The 15,786-nt window shown below is 43.3% G+C and overlaps 1 protein-coding gene across 1 annotated transcript; it reads right to left on the bottom strand.

Moving 5' to 3' along the window:
- On the bottom strand, window positions 1-10,201 carry LOC112131494 (uncharacterized). The gene is made up of 4 exons (XM_054534411.1): window positions 10,053-10,201; window positions 5,014-5,095; window positions 1,520-3,558; window positions 1-374 (listed from the first exon to the last, which is right to left on the bottom strand). The coding sequence occupies exons 1-3, from the start codon at window positions 10,199-10,201 to the stop codon at window positions 2,767-2,769; spliced, it is 1,023 nt and encodes a 340-aa protein (XP_054390386.1). The 3' UTR covers window positions 1-374; window positions 1,520-2,766.
- Window positions 10,202-15,786: the final 5,585 nt, after the last annotated feature.

Genomic DNA, 15,786 nt, shown 5'->3' on the forward strand with positions numbered 1-15,786 from the left:
TCATCCTCTTACAACATTTTTTATTATTGCTGTAGTTATGTGAGAAGGAGATTTTCTATTTGTCTGTCTCAACTGAGAAGACCTCACTGTCTGATTCTTTCTTCAGGAACCATGCACCTCCTTGCATTGTCACTCAGCTACTCGGAACATCTCTTGAACGTCTCTTGAACAATTCTGTTGTTGGAAGTTTATAATGTCAGGTGCCAGCACACTTGAAATGCTTGAAAATGAGGTGATACACACAACACTTCTGTTCAAGTTTTGATTCAGCCTGCCTCAGTGTCCTGGCCTCTTTTCTCACTGGTTGCAATGGACAGGCCATCAGCATCAGACTGTGTTCTGAATAATCAGAGGACACTGTGTTTTGCTTTCATCTGAAAAGACAATAAATAAATCAGGAATCCAGGAAATGTCAAAGCCATGAATGATTATAATGCCAGACACTGTCTATTTTTCTCAGGTTAACTGTCCACATGACCAGTGCTACCAGACAGCCACAATCTTGTCTGTGGAATAGGAGAGACAGACAGACCCGCTTACAGTAAAATGTAACAGTGTTGTCCTAGTTCCTTCCTGGCTTGTACTGATGTCACAGTCCTAAGATTAATTCATCAAAGTTTCACTAGGGATGATCACAGTTTTAAATGGGCTTTGTAGAAAAGTTAAATCATTTTAAGAAACAGCAGCCCCTATTGTATTGAGGAGCTAACAAGTTTTAGTAGCTTTTCTGTTAAAGTAGCATAGATTTCTAACATTGTTTGATCTTAAGACGAATAAAACATTTTTTTCATTTTCCTTAGTGTATGATTCATAAAATACTTTACATAATTTTAAATGTTCAAATTATGAACAAACCTTTCTAATACAAAATACAAAAAGTCCAATAGTATACATTAAAAGTTTGCAATCACATTATAGAAACACTATCTCTTTTTTTTTTGAGACACAATCTCACTTTATCCCCCAGGCTGGAGTGCAGTGGTGCAATCTGCAACCTCTGCCTCTTAGGTTCAAGAGATTCTCCTACCTCAGCATCCGGAGTAGCTGGGATTACAGGCGCCTGCCACCACACCCGGCTAATTTTTTGTATTTTAGTAGAGCCAGGGTTTCACCATGTTAGCCAGGCTGGTCTCCAACTCCCGACCTCAGGGGATCCACCTGCCTCAGCCTCCCAAAGTGCTAGGATTATAGGTGTGAGCCACCGTGCCCACCCGGAAACACTATCTTATTATTGCACAGCTCTAATAATGTAAAATATTTACTCACAACTGCTTATAATATTGTCAATTTTATATGATGATATTTTGTCTGTAACTTGTTCCCCAATCATTGGGCTACAGACCACACTAGAAAATAACTGCCCACATAGTGGCTACAAACATTTAAATCTTAAGAAAAAGCTTGTTACTGACAGGTACTTGTACACACAAAGCATGATATCTTTTCCAACACAACTTCACATTGCATTGAAATAATCCACTTACTTACAGTAAAACAAATCTTGCTTAAAAAAATTTACCTAGCCAGATGTATTCCAAAGTAGATAAACTTCATTTAAGGTTGGGGCTATTATTGTCTGTTGCCCACATAATCTTAACATTATAAATACGTCAGAGGAAGACACTGTCATAGTACACAGCATTTGGACTACTAAACCACTTCTTTTAAGATGAAGAGTTCTAAAAACATAGTTCAATTGTCTAATTCGAGCAAAACCAGCAAGTGAGTTTCACTGGAATACTGCAGTGGACGCCCTTTCTCCCTCTAGGGAATATTAGGTTTTAAGAGAAAAAAAGTGAGAATTGCCTGGGCTCTTTGTGTTCCTGAGGCCATTTTCCAATCACTTTTTTTTTTACTTAAAAGGTTGCAGTTCTCAAGAACAGTCAGATTCACTGTGGAAGGACCCGAGTCCCCTGTGTTCAGCTAGTCTATACTATCTCCTTGTTCTCCTGGGTAACCTGGCGAATGGACGCTGCCTGCTGTGCAGGCTGCTGAGGTGCTTTGTCCAGGCTGACAATGGGAGGGCTATATTGCAGATTTTGCATCCCAGAGTACCCAGAGGGATGGTGTAGCAGCCAAAACTTCCAGGGATCTGGGAAAAGCCTGTGTTCTGAATGATGGAAACCTCATTGTTCTTTATGGCAAGCTCCTGGAAGAGAGCTGCAGCATCCTGGTTTCAAAAATTGGGGTCGCCATTCATTATTCGGGCTGCCAGATCCTTCTGGAATGTTTCAGAGAACTTCAGGCCATCACCCCCTAGCAGAGCCATGGACTGTTCCACCGAGGCAGCTCGTCTTGGGGGAGGATGTGGGGGTCGTTATTCCACATGTGAGTGCCAAGTGTACCTGGAGGTTGCCCTTGCTGGTGAAGGCCCTGCCGCAGATGGCGCCGCTGAATGGCTTCTCCCCAGTGCGGGTGCCCTCCTGGATCTGCAGGGCACCCTTGGTGCGACGGGGGAGGGGGCAGCACCCGCGCAAAGCCCGGGCCCACCATTGTCTTAAGTCCAGCGGTGTCCTGGACTCCCCCCGCAGCAGCGGGCCCTGTCCGGCCTGACGGCCTCGCGGTGACCTTGGGCTCCAACTGTTATCACGGTGTGCGCGGCGCTGGAGACCTGGCACGGGTCTGTGGAGGGCCCTCCTCTCTGCTGAGGAACTACAGGCTGAAAAGGCACCTTCCTTGCCAACAGGCGGAGGTGGCGGGGGCGCGGGTCAGGTCCCAGGCACCTCGTGGCCACGGGCGGGCTGTCCAGCCTCTGGGTCCTGAGCGCTATTCCCTGGGTTCCTCCAGGCTGCCCAGGCCGGGGACTTGGGGGGAAAGCCCTTGCCCAGCACCAGGGCAGGTTCTGTGCCCAGGTCTTCCGCAGCGACAGGTTGGGCGCTGGCCCTTGCAGTGCTTCGCCAACGGAACAGCTACAGGAGACACTGGCTTTGGCGCGATGCCGACCAGCAGGCGGGGAAGACGCTGCCAGGAGGGTTGAGGCAGAAGAAGGCTTGGCAGGCTTGGCGGCGAGCTCAAGAGAGGCCCTGGCCCCAGCGCTGAGGCGCAGACGCCAAAGAGGTTGCGAAGAGGCGCGACCCGGGACGCTGGAGGCAGGGGCGGGGGTCGGTCCGCGCTGGGGACGGCCAAGCTAGGGGTCCGGAGGAGCTGCTGGGGAGTCGGGGGCGCTGGAGCGGGCGCAGGCTGGGACAGGAACCCGGAGTCCGAGCCCGCGGGGTCGGCAGGGGCCCCTGCGGAGAGCCGGAGCTCCCGGCTCGGGTTCAGCGGGGGCAGCTGGCTGGGCCAGGACTGACGCGCTCCCGGCTGAGCGAGGGCGGCAGCCGCGGCGGTGCCTGAGGGCCCCGGGGCTGCAGATCTGCTGCATGAGCTGTCTCTTGGGGGCCCTGCCTGCGTGGGGCCAGAAGCCACTCTAGGATCCCGGCACAGCCACCCCACCGCCTGCTTGCGGGCGCCCTGGAGGAACTGCGCCGGCGTCACCTGGTGCTCCGCGGCGTCTCCAGCTCCTGCTGTGCTGGGCGCTGCGGCCGCCGGCGGGGCCCAGCGCAGGTCCCCCTGACGTCTCTGCTAATACAGGCTCGGCATGCTTTTTCGCGGGCGTCGCCTTGCTTTCCTGCGCGGGGTCCTCAGAGACCACTCTCTTGGCCTGGTCGCTGGGCGAGCTGGTAGGAGAAGGTTCCGGATTCCTTGGCGGATGGGGCCTTAGGCTGTGTGCAGAGAGATCAGCAGGGGCGGGGTTCCGCGGCTCTCCTGCTCCAGGAAGTCCGGCGGCTGGAGCTCTGCAGTTTCTTGCTGTAGTTGGTCTCTGGCCGGCTGCTGCTCTCCACCTGCTGTCTGGGTCATGGGGCTTCCCCCAGTGGCCTGCTGGGGAGTCCCCGCCGGGGACAGCAGCTCCTCCTCCGTCTTGAGGAGTGGGGTTTGGCCTGCTTGCACACAGACAGGCTGTCATTGGTGCCTCTCAACCATCTGCACACACAACAGCTCACTCTGTGACATGTGCATGCGTCACACACACATACATACGTACAGACACAAGCTGGTTGTCTGAAAGATTAAACAGCTCAGAAAACTACCAAGAAAAAAAGAGTAGTCAGGGAACATCTCTGAGTTAACAGAAGGGAAGATAAGAAATCAAGTTGCTAGAATTGTTTACATAATAAATATAAACCAAAAGATACATATTTTAATACATCCAATGTTATAGCAAAATTCTACCTTATGCTCAAGCACCCCTGCCTTCAGACCATCATTCAGAGCATGGTGACTCTCCGTTTATGCTGAATTCCAGTGATACTGGAAATTTCTCAATTCACAGCAAATTGGAAGCAGTGATCACAAATCTCTATCTATATTAAATAGTCACACTGTCAAGAGTTTGACCTTCAGTAGAGACGGAACTATTTTATGTTAGAATATGGTATACTTCTGACATGATTTTAGTGTATAATGTTTAAGAAGCAAAGAAAAGCCAACACTTACAATTCTTTAAATTTGATTACTTCAAAAAATATACATATTCATCCTAGAAAATTCCCTTGTATGAGTTTCCCCAAAATGCTGAATATGTGAGATATTGCTTCACTTAATTCTCCTTCTTTCTCTATGTAACATATTTTAGAATTCTAGCTGTTAATTTATTACTGTTTTATGGTTTTCGAATTACAAAGAGCTAACTGTAACCAGTATTTCAAAGTATTCCCCAAAAGACTACACAACCATCACCAATCTTTTAAAGAACAATGATTCACTAACAGATGGTACTTTGACATTCCTGTTGCTCTATGATAAATACCTTAAAGATACATTTCTGGGCATCTCATTATAATTATGGATAAATAGTTCCAATTTTTAGTTGAATTACTGCACCTCATCAAAAAGTGAAAGATAAATTAGGAAAATTATTTAATTTTAAGAAGCATACTGTCAATAATATTAATTAGAAAAGGAGTCAACCAAAGGTTAAAGCGGTTACTTGTACTTTTAAAGAGCCATTTGTGCTTTATGCAAGTTTGTTCTTACAGAAAAATCAGAACAGTATTTGTTAGGGAAGATGATGGTAATGCCAGTACTCATGATGACACACAGTGATGGTGAGAAGCAACTGAAACCAGAAGAAGACTGGAAAAAGGGCAAGGGGACACCACTCCTTAGTTTACACTTGGAAATAGAAGCTTATTTGCTGAGCGTTTACCCTAAACTCATCATCCTGAGACTTTTGTTTCTATAAATCGAAATATAATAAATATAATGAATTGGTTCTGAACACCCGTTAAAACAATCACACTAAATAATTAACATAATTTTAAAGAAAAATGGGATAAGTAAAAAATATGTGAAGGCAATTTGAAGAGAAATATGACAGTCTTATTAAATGACATATTTATTTTATAAAGTGTTATAATATATTCATCTTGTAGTATTTCTGTACATTTACTTGACATATTGTGTTGTCAACATGTGAATCACAAAATACATAAAATCTCCTTTCTCTTAATGCTTTTACATTGACATGATTTTATTGTACTATAGGATGAATGTTTATGCCTTTCCCCCAAAATTCATGTTGAAACCTAACACCCAGTGTGATGGCATTTGGAGGTGAGGTATTTGGGAGGCGATTAAGTAATGAGGGTGGAGCTATAACAGTTATCTAATGTTGTAGAACAAATTTCCCTAAAATTCAATAACTCAGTTAAATAATTTTATTATCTCTCATGGTTTCTATGGGTCAGAAATTTGAGAGCAACTTGGCTGTAGAGTTATGGCTTGAGATCTCTCATGAGTTTTAAATCAGATATTAGTCAAGGGCGATGTCATTGAAAGGCTTGACTGGGGTTTGAGGATCCCCTTGTAAGATGACTCAGTTACATGGCTTTTGGCAGGAGGTGTGTGTTCCTTTCCACCTAGACCCCTCCACAGGTCTGCTTGAGTATCCTGCTTGAATTTCCCCCAGAGCTAGGGACCCAATACTCCTACTCAATTTTTTGGAATAGTTTTAGTAGGAATCTTACTAGATCTTCTTTATACACCTGGTAAAATTTGGTTGTGAATTCATCTGGTCCTGGGCTTTTTCTAGTTCGTAGGCTTTTTATTACTGATTCAATATCAGAACTCATTATAAGTCTGTTAAGGAATTCAATTTCTTCCTAGTTAAATCTTGGGAGGTTGTAGGTTTCCAGGAAATTTATCAAATTCTTCTATGTTTTCTAGTTTGTGTTTGCATAGAGGTTGTGTGTGTGTGTGTGTGTGTGTGTGTGTGTGTGTGTGTATGTTTTTTAAATCTCAGGATTTCTGTATTTCTGTGGGTAGGTGGCAATGTCTCCTTTGTCATTTCTTATCGTGTTTATTTAGATCTTCTCTTTTGAATCTTGGATTTTTTCATTGGTCTAACTAGCAGTCTATTAATTTTATTTATTCTTTCAAATTATTTCCCATTATTTTCAAAGATTTTCTAGATTTATTCCTTAATTTTATTCTTTACCCTAAAGTCATTCGGGAGCAGGTTGTTTAATTTCCATGTAATGGTATGGTTTTTAGATATTTTCTTAGTACTCATTTCTATTTTATTGCATTATGTTTTCAGAGTGTATTTGGTATGCTTTTGGTTTTTAAAAATTTGCTAGGTATTGTTTTATGGCTGGATGTCTGTTCAATTTTAGATTATGTGCCATGTGCAGATGAGAAGAAGGTATATTCTGTTGTTTTGGGGTGGAGAGTTCTCTAGAAGTCTGTTAGGACCATTAGTTAGGTGTTAAGGTCGCAAATATCTTTGTTAGCTTTCTGCCTCGATGATCTGTCTAATATTGTCAATGGGGTATTGAAGTCTCCCACTATTTTTGTGTGATTATCTAAGTCTCTTCGTAAGGCTGTAAGATCTTGCTTTATGAGTCTGTGTGCTCCTGTGTTGGATGCATATATGTTAAGGATAGTTTTTTTTCATTATGTAATGTCCTTCTTTGTCTGTTTTGTTCTTTGTTGGTTTGAAGTCTGTTTTGACTGAAATTTGAATAGCAACCCCTGCTTTATTAGTTCCTGCTTTATTAGTTTTCCTTTCGCTTAGTAGATTTTTTCCTGTCCCTTTATTTCAAGCCGATGGGTGTTATTGTATCCGAGATGGGTCTTTTGAAGATATTGTTGGATCTTGCTTCTTTACCCAACTTGCTACTCTGCCTTTTAATTGGGGAGCATTTAGCCTGTTTATATTCAAGTCTGTTTTGTGAGGTTGAAAGTAACACCCAGCATTCTCAAGTTTAATATGGGAGGATTCACTTAGCTATGAGTTTCCTTATGTTTACGAGTCAACCATTTTTCATTTACAATCACTGTGTGCACAAATACAACTGTAAACGTAAGCCATTTATGTGGAAAATAACTCCTGTTAGCTGTGCAGCCTGAAGCCAGTTATTTAAACTGTCCATACTTGAATTTTGTCATCGTTAGTTTAGGATCACAATACCTACCCCCACTGGCTGTTGAGAGATTAAATGAGATGTGTATAAACTGCCTAGCACATGGGGAGTTTCAAATTATAGCTCTAAGACAGTAAGAGGAAAAGGAGTGGGAAGGACCCTGGTTGTGGTCCACTCACTCAGACGTGTGGGCGGGCTGCCTCCCACGACTCCCTCTCCCTCTGTACATCCCTGGCTGCAAGTGGTCCCCAGTTGGGTCCCTCTGCTTGTCCCCTGGGCCCTGACTGCAGAGACTATTGTCCCTTACCCCTTGCGAGCTCTAGGAGTTTGTCAGATCTAATGAAGACCTGGTTTTCAGTTCTGCGTGCTGTAAACCTTGATTTCCTTGCATGACGTAAACCTTGATTTGACCACAAGTTAAAACTGAGTCATCAAATCTGAAGCTGGGCTGTGACTGCTGGCCGGAGTTCTTAGAGGATTTCACAGCAACATGAAAGCTCTTCCGACCTACCCCTGCTTCTTAAAGTGTCTGCTAGACACAGTGACTTCCTTTCAAAGTCCATGCCATATTCTGCTTTTCCCCGCACAGCCAGCCAGAAAAACCCAAATTAAAAGTCCCTCAGGAGAACGACAGTGTGGATAGATTGCTGTTTGGGGAACATGACCAGTCCACCCTATTCACAGAGTGGCCCATTCAGCATGTCAGACACGCCACACGCTGCTGTGTTCACTTGATGATGATTACATGAGGAGCAGCATTCTGAAGGAAGGGTCTGCCCAGCCACCAGCAGCTGATTCATTATCTATATACAATTAAAGGTCAGGGTTCAAATGAATGCCAGCATCTGGGAAAAGTCATTATTCATGTACGGATCAGACTGAACATTTGTCGTTTCTCTGGTGACTTCACATACTACCTGTGCCTTGAGACTCAAATTAAATTAAGCAGAAGATAAACTTTAACTCTTATTTAGTTTAATTGTTGATCTTATTCCACTCTTTCAGATTATCTGGGCTCTTTTAAAATTAGCCCTTGCTTCTTCTTCATGTATTAAAATAGGAAAGGAGAGAAATTTCTTTTTAGAACATATTGCATTCCAAAGATGAATGCAAATGATTTGATTATGATTCTTAATGACCCACTATTAGCATAGTAGAAAACTCAGTACATTAATGCAATACCTCTTTTCACATCTTTACTACTCATAGAACTGTTACAAGGATGATAGCTTGACCTTTAGCTATAGATTTAGGTAGCAAAAATGCCTTCTGTCTCCCCGATACCTCTATTCACATAGCATATTGACTGTTTGCAGATCAATGCAATGACAATCTTTTGGCCCTGTTCTTGAGGCCTCATCTACTATCGTAATGGAGAGAATAGGATTTCGTCTTCAGTAGGTAAATTCCAGTTAAAAGTCTCTTTTAAGTTTAGATGTAATCCATGAACTAGAGTATCAATAATGTGCCCAGTGGAAATATTTATTTGTATAGGTATTTTTTGAAAAGCCTATTGTTGCACCTTCAAAGATCTTAGACACAGACCCAGGAGACAGTGATTTTCTTGGCTTCTTTCTATTGAAACCAAGTAAGTTTTCATTGAAACTAGAAAAAAATAACCAGACACGGCTGCCCTTTTAGTGACTGAGAGAATATTTGAGCTCAAGGTTGGACTAGAAAGGTCTGATCTGAACCTCCTCACGACGTGGGAGCAGAGAGTCCACAGTCTCCTTTGGCTTATCTTAAACTTGCTTGTCTGCACACATGGGAATCATTCAATGTGGTGTAGTACAAATCCACTTTGTTAATTTAGAGCCATGACTTTCTAATGTGTGCTAATTTGGACACATGCATTTCACAACACAAGAAAAGGGGGGTTGCTATGGAAATTAACTGTATAAATAATATTACAAGGCGGGAGATGTTTACCTGCTAAGACAGTGGATTCAGCCATTTTGTAGTAAACATTTTTATATAAATAAACAGGATGCTAAATGGAAATATTTTGTTCTGTTTATTAAAACAGGACTTCAAGAACCTTTTGGAAATTATCTGACTAGTAAATGTTCTTGTGGACATTTGAAGGCAATAAGACCTTGCTTCTTTAGATAGATCCTATGAATTAAAGACTTCCTGCTAATTCAGATAGACCATTTTCCCCCAATTAATCTAAATTTGTAAGCTAATGTATTTGCTTCCATTAGAAACAAAACTGGAAAATATGTTTGCTTATTTATCAAATGCTTGAGTTCTTCTTCAGAAAAAGGCACTATAGTAGGTGCTTTGAGGGAGACAAAAGAGATGAAGACCCTGAAGTTACTTAGAATCTAGTGGCAGAGATTTGAAAGCATGTGCACCCCCAGGGATAGCCTTTCCTCTGCACCTCCCCACCTTGCTCTCCCGGTCCCCCCATATCATACATTGGGCAGCCTGGTTGATTTTCTCACCAGTCATTAATTCTGCTTTCTAAGCATTACTGCCCCTCTCTGCAGGTGGGGCTTCAATGGAACCTTTCCACTAAGACTCTTATCAGAGCCCTACGTCTTCCTCTCGCTCCCCAGTCCCACTGTCGTCCTGATCACTTCTCTGTCCACATGACAGACGGCCTAGCCTATGTAGTCGCTGGACCTTATCCAAGGTGACATTCACCTCTGCTGCATTTCAGCCCCACACTGTTGGCCACACCTTGGCATCCTCACACGCAGCTGCTCCTCAGCTGCTGCTGTATGCTCGGGTATCTCAGGGGACAATTCTCCCAGCTCCGTGACCCCTGCTTGCCAACCCACTGACATCTGCATTCCCTGATCTCTATAGATATCTCCAAGCCCATGAGCCTTTTTCTGTCTTCACGTCCTTCCATCCTTCCTAGATTTGGGGAGTGAAGGAGAGGGGAGGGACAGGAGAGCTGAGTTCATTTATGCTAGGCCACACCTTCAGCAACTTCAAAGGATTATATCTTTGTTCTTCTGCCAAAGCTGTCCAGCAAAATCCTGAGCCTAGACCAGCCCTATCATTCATTGTCCTAAAGGAGCTGCAGGGGACCGAGGTGGAAAGCCTGTAGCCTGTCACCACACTGCATAGCCCTACCCCATAGCTCGTCTGCAGCTTGGCAGCCGTATTAGTTGTCTGTGGTCTGCTTCCTCTTTGATTCTTCTCAGAGAGGATCCCTCACCTCCCCCACATCCTCCATCCTCCAGAGCCCCTCACCCCTGAGCCCACTGAGGCCTCAGGAGTGTTTGCTTCAGCCTAGAACCACTTCTGAATTGACCATCTTCCCTTCTCGTGGGTTCAGAAAACGACGTTTCTCTCCTTCTGTTAGAGGAAACCCCTCCATATCTATTCCAGATCCATCAGCCCCAGTCCCCCAGGATGGTGCCTTTGACCATCTCCTCTTTTTCCCTTTATCCTGTTCTCTTCTGCCACACCACTGCTCCCTCAGCCTGCACTCCATGCCCAAGTCCCCGTCCCTCGACCCTCCTGTCTCCCCTCTTCTTCCACCCTCCCCTCTGGGCCAGGTATCCTGAGAGTGGCCACCCTTCCTGGCCCTTACTGACCTTCAGAGGGCACCAAGCTGTCTCTCCAAGCCTCCTACCCCTCTTCTGCCCTGCAGCCTGCTGGTCCCTCCTTTTTTTAAAAAAATTTTATTATTATTATACTTTAATTTTTAGGGTACATGTGCACAATGTGCAGGTTTGTTACATATGTATACATGTGCCATGTTGGTGTGCTGCACCCATTAACTCGTCATTTAGCATTAGGTATATCTCCTAATGCTATCCCTCCCCCCTCCCCCCACCCCACAACAGTCCCTGGTGTGTGATGTTCCCCTTCCTGTGTCCATGTGTTCTTATTGTTCAATTCCCACCTATGAGTGAGAACATGTCGTGTTTGGCTTTTTGTCCTTGCGATAGTTTGCTGAGAATGATGGTTTCCAGCTTCATCCATGTCCCTACAAAGGACATGAACTCATCATTTTTTATGGCTGCGTAGTATTCCATGGTGTATATGTGCCACATTTTCTTAATCCAGTCTATCATTGTTGGACATTTGGCTTGGTTCCTAGTCTTTGCTATTGTGAATAGTGCCGCAATAACCATATGTGTGCATGTGTCTTTATAGCAGCCTGATTTATAATCCTTTGGGTATATACCCAGTAATGGGATGGCTGGGTCAAATGGTATTTCTAGTTCCAGATCCCTGAGGAATCGCCACACTGTCTTCCACAATGGTTGAACTAGTTTACAGTCCCACCAAGAGTGTAAAAGTGTTCCTATTTCTCTACATCCTCTCCAGCACCTGTTGTTTCCTGACTTTTTAATGATTAGAACCACTCACTGGCCTTCTCACCACTCTCTCCGCCCCTCCTGCCTGCCCAGCCATGCTTGGGCCCTTTCATGCATTCTTCTGCCTCCACCTTCTCCTTGGCAGCATAGCATGCCCCAGGGCTCCCAACCGAGCCTATCCCCTTTCCACTCTCTGTGTTCTCTCTGGTGAGCATTCTCTCTCTCACTATTTTGTTTTGTTGCTGCTGTTGTTGTTGTTGTTTTTTGAGTCAGAGCCTTGCTCTGTTGCCCAGGCTGGAGTGCAGTGGTGCGATCTCTGCTCACTGCAACCTCCTTCTCTCAGGTTCAAGTGATTCTCTTACCTCAGCCTCTTGAGTAGCTGGAACTGCAGGCACATGCCACCACATCTGGGTAATGCTTTGTATTTTTAGCTGAGACGGGGTTTTATCATGTTGCCCTGGCTGGTGTCAAATTCCTGACTTCAAGTGATCCACCCGTGTTGGCCACCCAAAGTACTGGAATTACAGGTGTGAGCCACCGTGCCCAGCCTCTCTCACTATTTTAACCACAACATGTATGTCTGTGCCTCTTAAACCAGTGTACTCAGTTTGGCCCCTTCTCTGAACTATAGATTTCTCTGTCTAAATACACTTGGCCTCCTTGTCTGCAGGTTCTGTGTCCACAGATTCAACCAGCTGCAGATTGAAAATGTTAAGAAAAAAAAATTCAATGCAACAATAAAAAATAATACAAATAGGCTGGGCACCCCTCCACTGCTGTTGTATGCTCCAGTGTCTCAGGGCACAATTGTACAAGTTGCTTAAGGTCTCGCTTGACTGCCCAGGCTGGAGTGTAATGGTGTGATCATAGCTCACTGCAGCCTCGAACTCCTAGGCTCAAGTGATCCTCCTGCCTCAGCCTCCTGAGTAGCTGGAACCACAGGCTTGTACCACCATTCCCGAATTTATCTATTTATTGATTGATTGACTGACTGACTGGTTGATTGATTGATTGACTAATTGAGACAGGGTCTCACTGTGTGGCCCAGGCTGGCCTCAAACTCCTGGCCTCAAGAAACCCTCACATCTTAGCCTCCTAAAGTGTTGAAATTACAGGTATGACCCACCATGCCTGGCCTATATCAGGGACTTGAAAATCTGCAGACTTTGGTATCTGCTGGGGTCCTGGATCCAGGACTATATCTGCCACCTCCACGTGGGTGCTCCACAAACACCCCAAACTCAGCATGCTCCAAACCAAGCCTGCGATGTTCTTTTAGCTCACACACCTTCCCTTTCTTCTCTTTTTACCACATCATGTGATTCACCAAATAATGCCAGTTCTCTGAGAGGCCCTAGGTGCTTCACTAGCTCAGACTTTCACAGTAGCTTCCTGAAGGGGAGCCCCCTGCTTCACTCTGTGCTCCCTGAAATGTATCCGCCACACTACTGACATGGATCTCTTCCTGCACAATTGGATTGTTTCCATGTGTTTGACAGTACAGATCACAGATAGCTGCTTTTCTTTTTCAAATTATTTCCTTAGGATAAATTTCCAGGAGTAAGATTACCAGTCCAAAAGTATAAAAGTTTTATGTCTCCCATTAAATATTACTCTGATTTCTCAAAAGGGTTTTGCCTGTTTGCAGCAACAGTAATGTTTAAATGTACCAATTTTATCAGTATCGGGTATTAGCTTTCTAAATTGTTTTTCTAATTTTAGTAGGCATAAAGTGTGTTTTGCAGTTCTTTGGTTTACATATTAATTGAACATTTTACCTAATATTTTTTATTAAATATTTTTTGCCCATTTGTCTATAGGGACTTTTGAAGTTACTCTTTTATTTGAATGAGCTCTTTATCTGATGGTAGATAGTGTACGTTTTTGGTCACATTTAGTACAAGTAGCTTTTCTCATTCTGATGAAATGTCTTATTTTTCATTCAATAGAAATTTTACCTTTTTCTGTAGTTAAATCTGTCAATATTTTCTTTCGCCTTTTTTTAAGAGAAACCTTTCAAAACATTGAAATTACCAATATTTTAAATACCAAGGAGGCAACGTGATGTGATGGCCTCCCAGATCTTGACCTTACGAAAAACAAGTTGAAAAGATGAATTTAAAAGTGCTCCGGAGTGAGTGTGAGGCAGAAATGTCAACCCCAGCACCACGTGTGCAGCCACACACTGTGCCCAGCTTTCCCACAATCATTGTCCTGCCTCCCTTGTGTCCTGCCATGGGGTTCTCCTTAGTTCCCTTTGTGCTTAATCAGGTAGTTCTTTCCTGGGAGATTGTGTGATGTACAAGGGTTTGACTTGAAGTAGAAATGGAACTTTCATCATGACACCAACTGCATTATTATTTGAGTACTGATTGAGTTAGTAGAAATCACCATGAGAAATGCCATCTTTTCCTGTAATTTTGCATTCAATTTTGAATTGACAACAAAAAAGTGAACCCTTTTAATACATTTGCTATACCTTGTTATAAGGTCAGTTGACCCTTAGGAGATATTTTCTTCTCTGCTTATAAGACACACACACATGGATGTGGAGCCAGTAGAAAGAGCAGCTTCCATACAAACTACTTAGTGATTATCACCAGTTTCATTTTGAAGCACAATGCATTGGACCTAGCCAGGAACTCCCAATCTCCATCTTTGACAAAGAAGTATAATAGAGATACTGAAGATATATCGTGCAGAACTGACATCCTTTAGAAATATACTTTTTTCTTTTTAGAATATATTTCTGTTTCAGATCTGCATATTTCACTTGTTAAGGTATTTAACAATATTTTACATTTTTTTTTCAGTCTTCACAGAAAAGTACTGTACAGCTAACCATGTGGATAAGCTTCCTGGCTCAAGAGATTGGGTACAGATTCTACAGGATCAAATTAAACTGGCCAGAAGAAGGTTTAAAAGAGGCTCAGGTATGACTAAGGTGCAAAACAATAATTGGAGAAGCACTTATGAATTCTTAGACTTTATAAAGTACAATACTTGGCTCTAGTTTATTTCAGTGTCTTGTCTTTTGAAGGAAATACTATGTATAATGTGCTGTGATTTGATCTCTTAAAGTCTTATTCAAATGAATTTTGAAACTCACCTTCAGACTAAATAGTAAAAATGTCAGGCCATTTGCTTTGAATAGTACAAGTGAAAAAGATTGCTAATCTCATTTGTGGCCTAATGCTCTTATATATGAAAACTGGGTCTCTCTTTTATGGTTTGTTTCTCTTTGCCTATTGATTTTTATTTGTTTGGATCTGCATGACTTCATAAAAGTACAAGTTGCTTAAGGTGAAAAAAGAAGAAGAAGAAGAAGAAGGAGAAGAAGAAGGAGAAGGAGAAGGAAGAAGGAGAAGGAAGAAGGAGAAGGAAGAAGGAGAAGGAAGAAGGAGAAGGAAGAAGGAGAAGGAAGAAGGAGAAGGAAGAAGGAGAAGGAAGAAGGAGAAGGAAGAAGGAGAAGGAAGAAGGAGAAGGAAGAAGGAGAAGGAAGAAGGAGAAGGAAGAAGGAGAAGGAGAAGAAGAAGAAGAAGAAGAAGAAGAAGAAGAAGAAGAAGAAGAAGAAGAAGAAGAAGAAGAAGAAGAAGAAGAAGAAAAGAAGAAGAAGAAGAAGAAACAATCTCTTCTACCAGCAACAACACATCAAGTAAAAGGGATTGTAAGGTGCGGATGTGTGCATGTGTGCATGCACAGATTGTGTGTGTGGGTTTAAAATTCTGGGCTTGGAGCTTCTGGGATTATTCTTCCAGGAAAAATGAGCACCAGTTGAATTGTGACTGTTCAGATTTGGTCATTGAAGTCTCAGCTTCTCCGAAGTGACAGTGGGGGCCAGTTTACTAGTGAAGAATCCCTGTGTAGTCAGCTTTCTCCCATCAAATAGGAATAATTATCTCTAGGAGGCCACAAATCTCTAGATATTATTTTTTAATTTCATATAAATTAGTGTAGCCATTATGAAAAGCAGTATGGAGGTTCCACAAAAATTAAAAGTAGTTGGGAGGTTGAGGCAGGAGGATTGCCTGAACCCAGGAGTTCAAGACCAGCCTGGGCAACATCTCCAGATGTTTTATGGAGATGGAGACCCTATCTAC

The sequence above is a fragment of the Pongo abelii genome, chromosome 18, assembly GCF_028885655.2.
Source record: "Pongo abelii isolate AG06213 chromosome 18, NHGRI_mPonAbe1-v2.0_pri, whole genome shotgun sequence".
Lineage (NCBI taxonomy): Eukaryota > Metazoa > Chordata > Mammalia > Primates > Hominidae > Pongo > Pongo abelii.